We start from the raw sequence: 14,146 nt of genomic DNA, 5'->3' as shown, positions 1-14,146 counted from the left end.
TTCAAAGGCAGAAGTTTACCCTGCATCTTTTATCCGGTATTTAATTATGATATTAATTAATATTTTACATGATATAAACTCTCTTATAGAAACAATTTCAATGATTTATCCAATTTTAAAATAAAATGTTTGGCCACGTAAACATCTACACGCTATTCATTGATTGGCTTCATTAATTAGCGGTTCATTTTATATTTACCGAATGGTATAATTGTATAATTAAATGTGTTAATTGTAAATGTATAATAAGTGAGTGAAAAATATCAAATTGTTATATTTAAAAAAAAAGTCAATATCTGCAGAGGATGAGAAGCTATTTAAATACAGGTTGGTTCCAATTTATGTGTTCATTAATTAATTATACGCGCTAACTGCGTTTTAAACTAACTTTGCAATTAACGGAGTATTTTATGCCACGTTCAATTCAACTTTATCGTAACTGAAATTAACTTCCGCTATTAATCAACCTGTCTACAATGATCGTTTTTATACATCTCATATTTTACTATTAGCGTGTTTCTAATTATCATATATTAAATTAACGGACCAATTTCGCGAGGGATGCAGTAATAATTAAATGATCTTCAAGTAATAACACGAATTTGCCTTTCAGTCGTCATATCGTTTTTCTGCAGCAATAAAGAGCATTATCTTTCTACAATAAATAGTCATCTTTCGTTTTAACATCTACGATAATGGAATTATCGGTGATGTTATGTTGTCAAGAAGAACCTGGCGAATTTTACATGCCTAATTATTGGATACGTTATTAAAGCTATAGACCTTTAATATTGTTACATTATTAACGCGGTAAATACAACACGCCGTGATATTGCTTTGTTATTGTCAGACAAAGTGTTATCAGACTTAGAACATTAGTTTGCAAATTAATCAATTCATCGAATTTCGGGACAGTTGAATCATATTAACAAAATAATAGATCTGGAAAAATGAAATCACGTCTTGAAATGTATTCAATTTCGCCTAACATTAGTGACAAATTAATTTGATTTTTTAACACCGGCAACTTGAAGAATTACAGTGATTTTGTTCAACAGTTAGACAGGCCAGTTAGGTAAATTCAAAATAAGTTACTATTGTTCCAGAGTATAATAGTTGACAAACAGTACGTCACCGAGTAACAGTCTGATCGACTAATCATTGACGAGGCTCGGCTCTGCGCTCGCCAATTCGTGCATTTTAATACATACAGCACATACAATAGGGTTGTAACACTTCTGCCATCGAATTAACAGCGATAACAGTCGCGGATAGCAATTGGCCCGCGCGAGCGAACGGAAATGTAGCTAGAGCAGCAAATATGTGCCTTTTGACTGCGTGAACTTTGCCTAGGGTTATGGTCACTTTCTCGGTAAGAGCTCGCTCTTGTTAATACGCGCATATATAACGCATCTTACGATCGCATACACACGCGCAGTTGTGTGTTAATTAAGCGCACCGAATCTTAAGAAACGGAAGGAAAACAAAAAAAAAGGAACGGGCGACGACAGGAAGCTAAAGACGTGCGGCGCGTTAGGTAAAATCACCCACTGATCACTGCACACTGAACCAACTGATTTCGATCGGTATAATTTCAAGGTCCAGTCCAACTTCCGATATAGTAGAAGTAGCTGTTGAAACGTGCGATCGTAACGTCTCGCTTATTACAACGGTGAGATCGGCCTCGCGTGTCCGTGGCACAGAGGCACACGGTGTTATGGAAAAGCGGATTAATCCATTGTAAGCAGAGTAGTAGTTTTCAGTAAATTAAGTTTGAAATGCGGAGTTTCATGTTGCTGGCCCAGCTGTGTGTACGACTCCTTTTTCTTCCTTTTTATTTCGCGGATTAACCCACTTTTGCGCAACGCCGTTCGGAGATTCCGCGGCCGACGAGATTATACCGATCGTTGCACCGGGCGGTGTCGAGGATAATGAGAAAAAGATACGGTTCATCAGCCGCTGTATATTTTTATGTGTAGAGATCAGTGAGATTCCATTGTCGAAGTATTACCTCTCGTTTTACCCTAGATGTATTAACAAGCTCCAGCGAAGGGGTTTCTTTTTTCCATAACGACGATCGAACTTTTAACTCGTTTACTTGTCTATTTCTCTCTCTCTCTCTCTCTCACTCTCTCTCTTTCTCTATCTCTCTTCTCTGGCCGTGTACGCATACGCTCGCGCGTGAATGAACGCGTATGCGACACATCGCATGACGATCTTTTATTTCAAGATATTTTTTCTCTCATTATATCAATAACGACCTATTTTCAATACACATATGTACAGGGTACCCCGAAACAATCGCTGTTCCTTTTGCCCGCGGGTTCAATTAAGGATTGATTTTTCTCTCGACGAAAATGTCCAGCTGATTGACACTTTTGTGAAATATTCTAATAGTTAAAACTTGTAGCTCTGTTGCTCTATAAACGACAAGTCAATTCAAAATTAAGTCTATTGGAACCAATAAGACTCAAAAGCAAAGTAGCGCGTCGTATAAATTAAAAATATTACGCTGTAGTATCTTGTTAAAAAAAGTACTAGGTATACACGTTAATTTCTTACACATGTGCGTTTATAAATCATAAATACTGCAAAGCATCTCTAAACATATGAAAATAATTACATCGTCATGTTGATTGCTAAATTTTCTGTCGTTAAAAAATTATGCTTCTTACAATCTTCATTCTTGTGTGAAAAATTCTAATACTTAAAACTTCTAGCTCTGTTGCTCCATGAACGACAAGTTAATTCAAAATTAAGTCTATTGGAACCGATAAGACTCAAAAGCGAAGTGTGTCGTGTGAATTAAAAATATCACGCTGTAGTATCTTTTTAAAAAAAAAAGTACTAGGTATACACGTTAATTTCTTATACTTTATACATGCGCGTTTATAAATAATAGATACTGTAACGCATCTCTAAGCATATTAAAATAACTACATCGTCATGTTGATTACTAAATTTTCTGACGTTTAAAAGTTTTGTGAAATAGCATTTTTTCTGTCGCAAGTCTGTACCCAAGTTCGAGCTAAATATAGCTATGTGCGCGATAACACTAAATGCCGCCTTTATATTATGCTTTCCTACTGAAACGCGTGTGGTCTGAATGCGAATCGGCAAAAGGAATAGCGGTCAGTTATAGGCGTCCCGTATATCCGTATCTTGAAAGTGGAACAACCAATCTCATTTTGCGAATCGGTTAGAGCGAGTCAAACGTTACGCAACACATGGAACAATTGCCTCTCGATTTCCGAGTCACGTAAAGACATCGGTTGTTCTAACATCAAAATATCGATATGTATATATACGAGACCTCCTCTATTTTCTCTCTTCTACCTTAGGAAATTTCCGTTCTCGTTTCTGTTTTTCCGTTTTCCGTTTCCGTTTCCGTTTCGTTAAGTTCTCGGCGCTCCCGGGCAGCCGGTGCGCGCCTTTGTAATACGTCCCTTTGTGTGTGTCGACAGCTCTGGAATCGACAATAATCCGACGGTCTTTTACCACTTAATGCCCGGTTCCACGGCGCAGACGAACAAGTTTCATACGTTTTACCTTCAGCAACGCGGCGAGCAGTCGACAACTTGGGCCGATATTAAAGTTAATCATCCCCTGGACTATGAGAGCATAAAAGAATACAATCTCACCATACGAGTGGAGGTATGACTCGTCTTTTATACGCACGCATTTCCGAGTGAAAGAGGCCTTCGCCGGATTGAAACATCTTTTAGAGAAATGTAAAGATGTCTCACTTTAACGTGCTGAATAATATAATCGTGTGTTGCAGCTAATGATTGAGGATAACAAAATTTTTAGCGCGATAATATTCTACCGTATCGACGATAAAATCCCAACTTTTGCGCATTTAAGGTAGTCATTTCGTAAAATCATTTACGTGAGAATTGTTACAAATTTTTACAGTTTAGTCTTTACATTAATACGTGCAAAATAAGACTAATTAAATTAAAATTGACCGTCTCAAAGTTAAAAAAAGTTAAAGTTTGCTATGTTACACGAAATATTACGTGTAAAACACGTTAAAAATATTATTACGTGTGAAATATTATTTACACATGTTATTATGTGTTAGAATATTAATATTTGCGTTTGCAAACGCAAATGATGGCACATTTTTTTGAAGCTTAACGGCGAGTGAAATTTGTATGAGCAACAAATATGTTACAAAGAGTAAAATAGAACGAATAACTGGGAAAAAATTAAAATTATTAACCGTTCTGTTTCAAAAATATAAACAATTAAAACTAAAAAATGAGGAGAATTACGTAGTAAACATGAGTGTAGTAAAAGAAGTGGCAACAGCACCTCAACTATTATATAATCTTTCGAATCTATTTTACATTATGTATTAATCATAAGCGTATTCTTTAGAACAATAATGCATCAAGATGTATCATTGTAATAATTGAGTGCTGGAATAAACTTTTGAGCATTACTGTCGCGAAACAACTACCTTAATGTAACGTGCTGAATGTGAACAGAACAAAGTTAAAAGCTTTTGTAGAGAAACCAAGATTGATACAATCAAGTGATAAAATCGTTATCGCCGCATTGGGATCGTTGAGCGCGCGTAATTCGAGAGAAGCTCGAGGTAAATGTATCTAGATACAAATGCAATCGTAATTTCGCGCGGCAATAAAAACGAAGAGTCGGCATCAAGAGGTACACGATGCACAATCGTTTTGTAATCGCGGCGAACTTAATCCCACCAGAATAATGGAGCTCAACAGCTGGCTTCCGAAGCAACCGTGTACATCATGCTGGAGGATGTCAACGACGAGATACCGCTGTTCACCGAACGAGAACAGGAGACCGTACTCGAGGGTGAGCCGGTGGGCAGCAAAGTCACCCAAGTGAACGCCATCGACAAGGACGGAACATTCCCCAATAATCAGGTAAATTGATATCGCGCAATCAATTCCCAATTTTAATTTTGAAAATCTGACATAAGATTCGTAATGAGCGAGCCCGAAAACCCCTTTGTGCAAAGTTTTCAAGAGACAATCTTAAAAACCTTGGCCAATAATGAATTTTTCCGAAAAAAATGGCTGCTTTTTCATATTTGCTTACTTATAAAACTCTTACAATAAATATTAAAGACTACTTCTTTTTATGTTCTTTTATTGCTAAAGTACCTAAAAAATATAAATTTAAAAAAGCCGACCTAAATGCGTTAACTAGAAATTAAATGGCGAAAAAGTGAAGAAGTTGAGGTGGCAACGTGGGTTACCACCATGCTTCGAAGGGTAAGACATAAAAGTGTTTAAGATGGACAATACGTTAAATTATTATACAAGACGCGATCAGCGGGACTGATTGAAATGAATAGAGAAATTGGACTCGGTTATAACGAAAGATAGCCAGGAAAGGCGCATCGCGTTCGATACGGGCCCTCTCATTTCTTTACCGCGGAGATCCGATTCCGACTGGATCGATAGCAGGGGAATTGCGGCGAAGCCGCACAAAAGAACCGAGAGCGCGCTCGGAATCGCGCTATTGCGGGGGTACTTGAACGGGATTTAAGGGAGCTCAGTCGTCAAAGTCCTGATTGAGGAGAGACGAAGAGCAGTCGGGAATTGGGGAATAAGGGTGGTTCCGAGGCGCTTAGCCATAACTTAGACTGTCGCGTCAAAACTTTAATGTTTCACGTGGTAATGCATTGCCGCCGTGTTGGCGGAATGTTATAAACTACGTAACGGAGTAACGCAATTCCGACGGGCGCGTTTGAGTGGCGTTGAATTTATCACGTATGATCGCATTAACGGATATGCCAGCAGCGCGAATGTATACCGCGCCGACATTTAATCGCGTGATTATCATTCGTTTTACATTGAAACCGGGTTGCTACGCTACCGAACGCATTTTGTAATGCCGATACAACTACCGATTACGTGCTGAATATCGCGGAACAATGCCGCGGGTTTCTGCGGGAGACAAACCGATATTGTGTAAACGGTCTTCGTGTCTGAGCTTAAATCATTAAACTAATTTCGCCTTTCAATTTGAAAATGTAATAGTTTCTCGTGCTGCTGAAAGTCCTTTTAAATCGCCAGGAACTAATGAATACTTCCCGTTTTATTATCTCGTTACCGGCTTTTTCGTCGAGACATCAGTTTTTATCGATATTATTATTCATTACTTATTATCACATTTTTTCTTATAAATTATATAATTTTCAACTTTTACAAGAAACAATTCAATTTCTGTTACAAGATCAGAAAAGGATTTTAATTTTTGCTAAATTATACGAAATTACACCCTCAGAAAGGATTTCTGTTACTTAGACAAAAAATATTCTTGGCGCATTTCTATTTCTTACAACTTCATTTAGTACAAAAATCAAACAATATCAAAATAAAATCAATAATTCTTATCTCTATCGAATTAAAAAAGATCGACTTACTATATTCAGACAAGAGTAACTTATAAACATAAGTTTATGTATTCTTGCGTTTAGTATAAATTTTCCCCCCATCTTACAACGCACGAAGTTGGCACCGCAATATTCGACAAAAAAACGATACTATCGTTTTATTCTAGATTTTACAATTTTTCATTTAAGATTAAAATATTATTAATTAAATTCCTTTCTCTATAACAAATATGATTATCGCTGTATCGATCCTATTTTATAATAAATTGAAGTGTAATAGCATTGGTTCCGGAAATTTTTTCTGTGGGTGTATCTTTTTATAATTTTCGATCTTTAATTATATTTGCAAATTTTATCGTATGTTTATATATATATATATATATATATATCCCTTTAAGAGAGACGGAGAAATAGAAAGCACGCTATGCCATACCCTTTACCGGCGAACCCGTCTTTTCTTCGTTGAACAAAAATGAGGCCGTTCTTAGCCGAGCAGCTCCGCGAAAATGACGTGCGATGCAGCGGCTAAAAAAACCTTAGCTCGGCAATAAACGGAAGCGGAGCAACCGTGAAATATCACGGAATTTCCGGGTGGAAATTTGCCGATTAAGTAGCGCGAGATATGCGCGACTGTAAATTTCGCCGGTTACGAGGACGCGCGCGTCAAGTTCTTCCCGCACGAAGGATCTGTCAAATATGCACATTCTATTTGTACGTACCGTGCGCGGACGTAGGGTTTGCGGGACGGAAATGCGCACAACGGCCGGAGACAAAAGGGACACGACGAATGTGAATCCGACATGTAGTCGAGCGCAGTAATCGCGTTGCTGCAAACTCGATATCGTCTTTTCTCCGGTCTTTCTTGCACGCGCACCGTTATTGGCGCTCGTCTAGCAAAAAGAGAATTTTGCATTTTTTTCCCGCCGACGAATAAAACGACGGAAATTGCGAAATTTGTAAATGACGGAGAAGATAAAATTCGATCGTGTAAAATCTCCTCGCTCGTGTCAACAAAAGTAACTTGTAAGTGCGACAAGAGGAAACAAATTATCTATTTAAAGTCGGAAATTTGAATGCTAATATAACAAATAGGAAATGTTAGTCGCGAGACAGCAAAATGTAGAAGATTCACGGAAAAGCCACGCGAGCGTGACACGTCGTGCATTTTGGGATTTGCCGAATAGATTATGTAACAAGAACACTGTTAACGGCGACTTAATCAAGATTTTTCGTTTCGTCTGTTAATTAAGAAGTACAGGGTGCGTTGGAAGAAACCCATTCCATCATTACATAGAATTACACCGCCCCGTTCGGGTTACAGTAACATTGTTTGCCGTTTCATTAAGGTAAAATTGGAAGACCCAAAGTGCCGACGCGGCTCGCAACTTGTCCGAGTAAAGTCTTACCGTGCGAAATTCATTCGGATTTTCTCTCACGATAACCATCTCAAAGTTTCACGCTCTCGACGCCATTATACACCCCCGGACGAGGGCATTTTTATGCGTTTCGCGTACTTTGTACACACACGTATTTTTAAATGACTGACAACAGAGCATCGCGTGCGCCACACGCCTCTCTTTCTCTCGCTCTCTCTCTCACTCAACCATTAATAGATGTTATCAATTCTCTTCTAGCCTGTTTTATTTGTACGCGCAATTTATTTTTATTTCATTCAATATACACATATCTCGTTTACTCCACAACGAGATCTAATGCAAGTTTTACGTGTAACATCCATTATATAAATTTTTTAAATAAAAGGTTTACCACTCACCGATACGATGCGCAACGGCGGAGTTGTCTACGTCGTAAACTACGTGGACCTGTAAAATATATGATTATTAATTAAGAATAATTATTGCATTGAATATTTCATGTATTCATTAAATAGATATTTAATAAAATAATTATGAGCTGCTCGAAAAAATCTCCTTTAAATATAAACTCGCAAGATGTCGACGTATATTTTCGCGTGTAATTCAATTCATGTGTAATCAAATTCGAATCATTTGAATAAATACGACAGAGGGTAGATATTAATTTTATCGATGCTATTATTAATATTATGAATCTTACTTGATTAATTACGCGGGATGAAAACTAGCGTTCCTTCATTTCCATTAGTTATATTCATTAGATACGTCGGCGCGCAGTTCTATTTCGAACTTAGTCGCGATATGTGACTCGCGTGAAATAACGTTAGACTGTTTATTGAGACGATTATTAATTTTGCATGTTGCAAATAAGATGTATCTAAAGTAAAACGCTCACCTCGTGGTTGCTCCGTCGTTGCCCGATGCCCCCCATGCCGCCTCCTCCTCTCAGATTTCCTTGGTTGCACTCGCACACTATTCACTCGCGAGAATGATTAACTACGATCGCGCGTAATTTCACGTGACACTCCCGTACGCGACGTGAACTACCGCGAAACGCACAGAGTGTTATCCGTGTGTCGTATCACTTTCCGTCACGCGAGTCATTCAAACCGGCAACTCGCGTGTTACATCTTGACTCGAAAGCAGCAATGAATAAATCGCTTGTAAATTTACGATGTAAAATGCGAAGCGGGTGTCGGAATAGCGTCAGCGGTGAAGAAGCAGTTATTAATCCGCGACGAAACGACATTTTACAATCAGAATTTTCAAACAATCTAATCCTTGCGCGAAATGATTTCTGCGAGCGAAACACCCACTAAGATTAAGTCTATTAATTGTAACAATTAACTAAGATAATTCTTCATTACGTTTCGAGATATAACGTAGCGACTCGCTTTACCTCCTGCCTGTTTGAGCTGCGAAGTACAACAGAAGGAAACACAGCAAACAACACAAATACTAAAGCCGTACACCAATTTCTCTATCGTTTCCCGAAACTGAAAGGCAGATTACACGACAGATAATTCCAAGCGCGGCGCGTAAACGCCTCAGCAATTCCTTTCTCGTTATAAGTTGTAGGAACTTAATAATTAATCAATCAACGTTACTTGTTACCGATAAAGGTGTGCAAATTAATAGAGTTTTATTCGCGTGCTTATCGCGATCGCGTTTCGGAAATTGATAACGCAAAAGTAATACGACGCACGGGGAGCGACACTCGACGCTGCCTGCCGGCTCGAGGTTCGGCGAGCGAATGATAATGCGGCGACCTTCGGGTACGCAACGGCACGCAAAACCATCGTACGTCACCGCGCCGAGTGAAAAACAACAAAAAACCGTTGAGAATTCGTTGTCCCGCCTACGTAATGGAAAATCCGTACCAATAGCGCGGCGACCTTCACGTAACAATCACGTGCGTAGCGTCGCGCGGTATCGTGCGGGCATAAAAACAAAGGCGACCGTTGAGAATTCCCCGTCCCGCCTACGGAGTAGGAAATAAGGATACGTTAACGCGACATTCTTTGTTAGTTACTCGCGCATGCGAGGCACGTAGACGGAGTCAATAAACTTGACGTTATTTATCTAGGTCACATATTACGTGGTAAACAGCGACAGGAACGAGGGCAAGGATTACTTCGAGATCAACAGGGAAACCGGCGAGATCTTTACGAAAGTAATGTTCGATCGCGAGAAGCAGGGTGCTTACGCCCTGGAGGTGGAGGCCCGAGACGGAGCACCTTCCGCACGACCTAACAGCAACGGCCATCCTAACTCAGGTAGGTGGTGCGGAAAATTTTATTTAAAAGCCGCCCGCGCGCATTACACAGATCGTGTCGCCCGTACGCGCGCACTGTAAATCTCGCTAAGCAGCAAATCGCAGGAGCAATGTAATTGTATTCGGGCTTATGAGCGATTAAGAGCGTGCCGATTATACGGAGTTACCTGCAGCGGGGGAAAAACTAGCTGGAAATTTTTAACAAGTTTAAAAAAAATAACTTATTCGACGGATATTATGTGGAGAGCCTATTGTGAAACTTTTACGACAAGCGTACTTTTATGCCATTCTGTTCGGTTAGAAAAGTACGTGGAAAGTATTCGCGGGTTTTTCAGAAATGCAAGAAAGGATTAATTCTCGAGGGAAGATAGTAATGCTCGCTTCTGAATAGATTCTGTAAAGCCCGGCTTCACCAAACGTCGCTTAATCTGAGTTTCATTCATGTTTGTCTCTGTCGAAAGTGACAGTTGAAACGAAACAAAGAACAAATTAAGCCAGGCTTAAAGTTAGGCATCGTCAGCGAAACCGGGCCTGAGATATACATACATGACTTCGCACTAAAATCATTGAAACTAAATTTAAGATATTCTACCGCCAGCAAATATTTAAGTAATTAACAACGAATAAGTTTAGTCGACCTTAACTGGCACGTGTTGAATAAAATACAATAAAAAGATGTACAGTGCGACGTTTCGACCAAGGGTTTAGGTCCTTCTCAGGCGCATTCTTAAAATTAATCAGGCCAAGTAATATGCAGCTAAGAGATAAAAATCCAAAGGAGTTGAGTCATGATTATAAAATTAACAGGCACAAAGATGAAATATGTACGTTGTCTACAAAGGCCGGAGAATGACTCAAGTACATATTTTATCTTTGTGCCTGTTAATTTTGTAATCATGATTCAACTCCGTTGGATTTTTATTGTTTAACTGCTTACTATAATACATTGGCCTGATTAATTTTAAGAATGTACTTGAGAAGGACCTAAACCCTTGGTCGAAACGTCGCACTGTATATCTGTGTATTTTATTTTATTAAACACGCGCCAGTTAAAGTCGACTAAACTTATTCATTGTTATTTATTACTGGCAACCTAAAGAGATTATCATGTTTGAAATAATTAAAGTGAATAATCCGACACCGCTGGCAACAGGAAAACTTCCTTTATTAGCACACACAAAAATTAGTCTATAGACTCATCAATTGTTCTCCATCCACGGAAATCTTGAGTCCAATTTACGCATATCCAAAGAACCCAATCTTTCGCCTTTAGCCAAAGATTTCCGTAGAGGGGAACAATTGGTGAGTCTGTAGAGTAATTTTTTGTGTGTGCTAATAAAGGAAACTTTTCTGTTGCCAGTGTCGGATTATTCATTTTAATTATATTAAAATCATCGAGATATGGAAGAGGCAACACGAAATACATATTCTGTTCTGTTCAAGTATTTTATAAAGTTGAGTAAATAGCAGCGAAAGAGCAGTATTTATATTCACGTGGGATATTGTGCAGACCGGAGAGAATCACCGTGTAAAATTCAAATAGAATGCTCGTTTATCGCTCTCGCTATTGGGCCAGCATGATCCAACAGTGAGAAAAATAGTCACGTAGTCTGAAAATTTGCCAATTTGATGAATTCATTCGAAAAAACCGTTTCAAAAATATAAAATACATTAATTGCGTGTATTTATATATTTTTTCCGCCTTATAGGTGTATTTCTCTCTTATAAAAAAAAAGTTTCTCGAGATTGCATACCTTTCATCATATGTTCCATAATGTTGTTTGAGAAGAAATAAAAGTACGAGCTTTTAAATCTACTTTTCTCAATATCACGTTTCTTCTTTAAGTGCAGCCTCTATTTTTGCGTATTGACACACCCGCGAAATTTCATATCTATTCTATAAACGATTTATCACATTTTATATTAAATAAATGTTTCGCAAACGTTTGAAGCTAACATCGAACACAAATTGACGACGAATCTTCACTAACAGAGACACGTTGCATCAAATCATTTTACTCTAAGTTTACACGATATGCTTCAAAAGTTTACACGCCAAAAATAGACGATGCGGATACAACAGCTTTAGATAAAAGGATTATTGATTCGCAGTGATAAGTGAATTACCAGCGAATTTAATATCATTTGAGAAAGCGAGTATGTCGTCCTCGGGGGAAATTCGCGAGAGCGCTTTCGACCGGCGAAGCTTCTTAAGATTTTTTTTCACACAACACGTGATTTGCATTATCGAACTTTTATGGTGTGAACTTTCGTGCATTAACGTGATTACCACCGTCGTCTCTCGTCTTCCGAGTGAGCCTGCATCTTGCATTAGTTGATTACACGCTCGTACACTTACTTGCGACTTGCGGGAAACGAAAATGATTACACGTGATTTTGAACGGATTTTTATAAGCTTCTGTGTAAAAAGGAAAAAGTTATATCGCGGTATTTCGTGCAACAGTCAGTACTCGTCAGTGTAAAGTAGAGCCGGCAGGTTTTAGCAAATTTTTGCATATAATACCGAGTGTAAAATTTCTTTCAAATAACGCAACATGCAACAGGACAAAAATGACATGATAATTATATCGTCATAATCATAATCGCTAATCGATGTGACTACGACGATGTAACATACTATATAATAGACATTAATGCCGCAATACCGCAATTAAATTTCTGTATGTCTGTTGAATATTAATTAGTGACATAAAAAAAATGATCAAGGCCACTGAAGAGTTTTTGACACTAATTGCGAATCGCTTTGAGTCAATTCGCGCGGTTACCACAGTATTGTAAAATTAACGATGGGTATGTAACACGGTTGCTAGTTTAATTACGTCAAGCGTTAATCTTCAACCACTATTTGTAACTTGTTGCAAAACCGTGATGTTAATTTGCCTATACGCTTGATACTAGGCAACTGGGGAATTGAAAGTTTTTACGTAAAAGTTTCGTATGAGAAATTTGTCCGCCTCTGTTGTTGAATCTAATTATGCCACATCCAATAAGTGGTTCATTTTTTCTATATTTAGTTGAATGAGGACTTCACTAAATTCCCTTTTCTCCCCTAAATGAGGAATGGAAATTTTATATGTTAGAAACATTAGACTAAATGTGAGACTAAACCACGTTACCGATTAGAAATTTATCGATGTTGTATTTTGCAATATCTCTCCCTCAGGTGTTCAAAGATTCATAAAGAAATAGTCAGCTTTTTTAATGCCTCGATAGATTTTTTCTATGAAATGGATACATTTCGTCACCAGAGTGGCGCGTTGAGCTTTTCATGAAATTTTAAGCACCGAAGCCACGGTATATCGCTCGGTATTGACGTACAGTTACAGTCCTTTCTCGCTATCGATCTGTATGGAATATATGTGATTCGCCGAAGACGGTACTTTGGTTGATTAAAAAGTAGACTTAAGAGCCTCGAGCAGGGAATTAGTTCTTAATGTCTTCACTGTTACGCATCAAATTGCATTATAATGTCGCATTATAATGCACGCACCGTATAGTGCGCGCGTTATCGTTAAATAAGATTGATACGCGGTCGATACGCGTCCCTTTCCCGCTATTAGTCGCCGAGAAAATTGAACGTTGAAGAAGATATACGACGGTCTGAAAGCCGCGCGAGATTAGATATTTCTTGCGCAGGGACCTCTGTGAGAATTTTTACAGCTACGCCAAGACGATGTAATTCCTTATTTTACAGACTTCGGCTCGGGTTCCCAAATTATCGAGAGACAAGTCACTGCGTCCTTTTATATCTCTTTTGAAAGCTTAACTCGCCGAGAACAGGCTTTATCTCCATCCTGAATATCTTCTTCAGGCCTGGGGCTATATTTTCAGTAAAAGCCATGTAGACATTGTTTTAATATCCAATTAACGCATAAAGCTCCAGAGTAATATATGACGTAAATATCAATAATCGAGCAACAAAATTTTAATGAAGTGCTTACAAGGCATTAAATCTTTATTACCACTAAGCACAATTTTGTGACGTCAAGTACTTCTTTCCGATTGAGCACGACAATATTTAAATGTTACTTATTCGTATATTTTTATCAACTATATTTAAATAGCAACATTTTTATAAATGGTTGTTTA

The 14,146-nt window shown here is 38.3% G+C and overlaps 1 protein-coding gene across 1 annotated transcript in view; it reads left to right on the top strand.

The window, feature by feature from the left end:
• Positions 1-14,146, top strand: part of LOC105562063 (neural-cadherin-like) — a 179,836-nt gene that overhangs the window by 15,902 nt on the left and 149,788 nt on the right. Inside the window, exons 2-4 of the mRNA XM_012012569.1 lie at positions 3,465-3,654; positions 4,725-4,907; positions 9,848-10,037. Of these exons, the coding sequence (XP_011867959.1) occupies positions 3,465-3,654; positions 4,725-4,907; positions 9,848-10,037 (563 nt within the window). The remainder of the gene's footprint in view (positions 1-3,464; positions 3,655-4,724; positions 4,908-9,847; positions 10,038-14,146) is intronic.

Source organism: Vollenhovia emeryi, unplaced genomic scaffold (assembly GCF_000949405.1).
Source record: "Vollenhovia emeryi isolate VEMERY1.0 unplaced genomic scaffold, V.emery_V1.0 DF939196.1, whole genome shotgun sequence".
Taxonomy (NCBI): Eukaryota; Metazoa; Arthropoda; class Insecta; order Hymenoptera; family Formicidae; genus Vollenhovia; species Vollenhovia emeryi.
The sequence above is the reverse complement of the archived record's forward strand: the minus strand, read 5'-3'. Positions and strand labels throughout refer to the sequence as shown.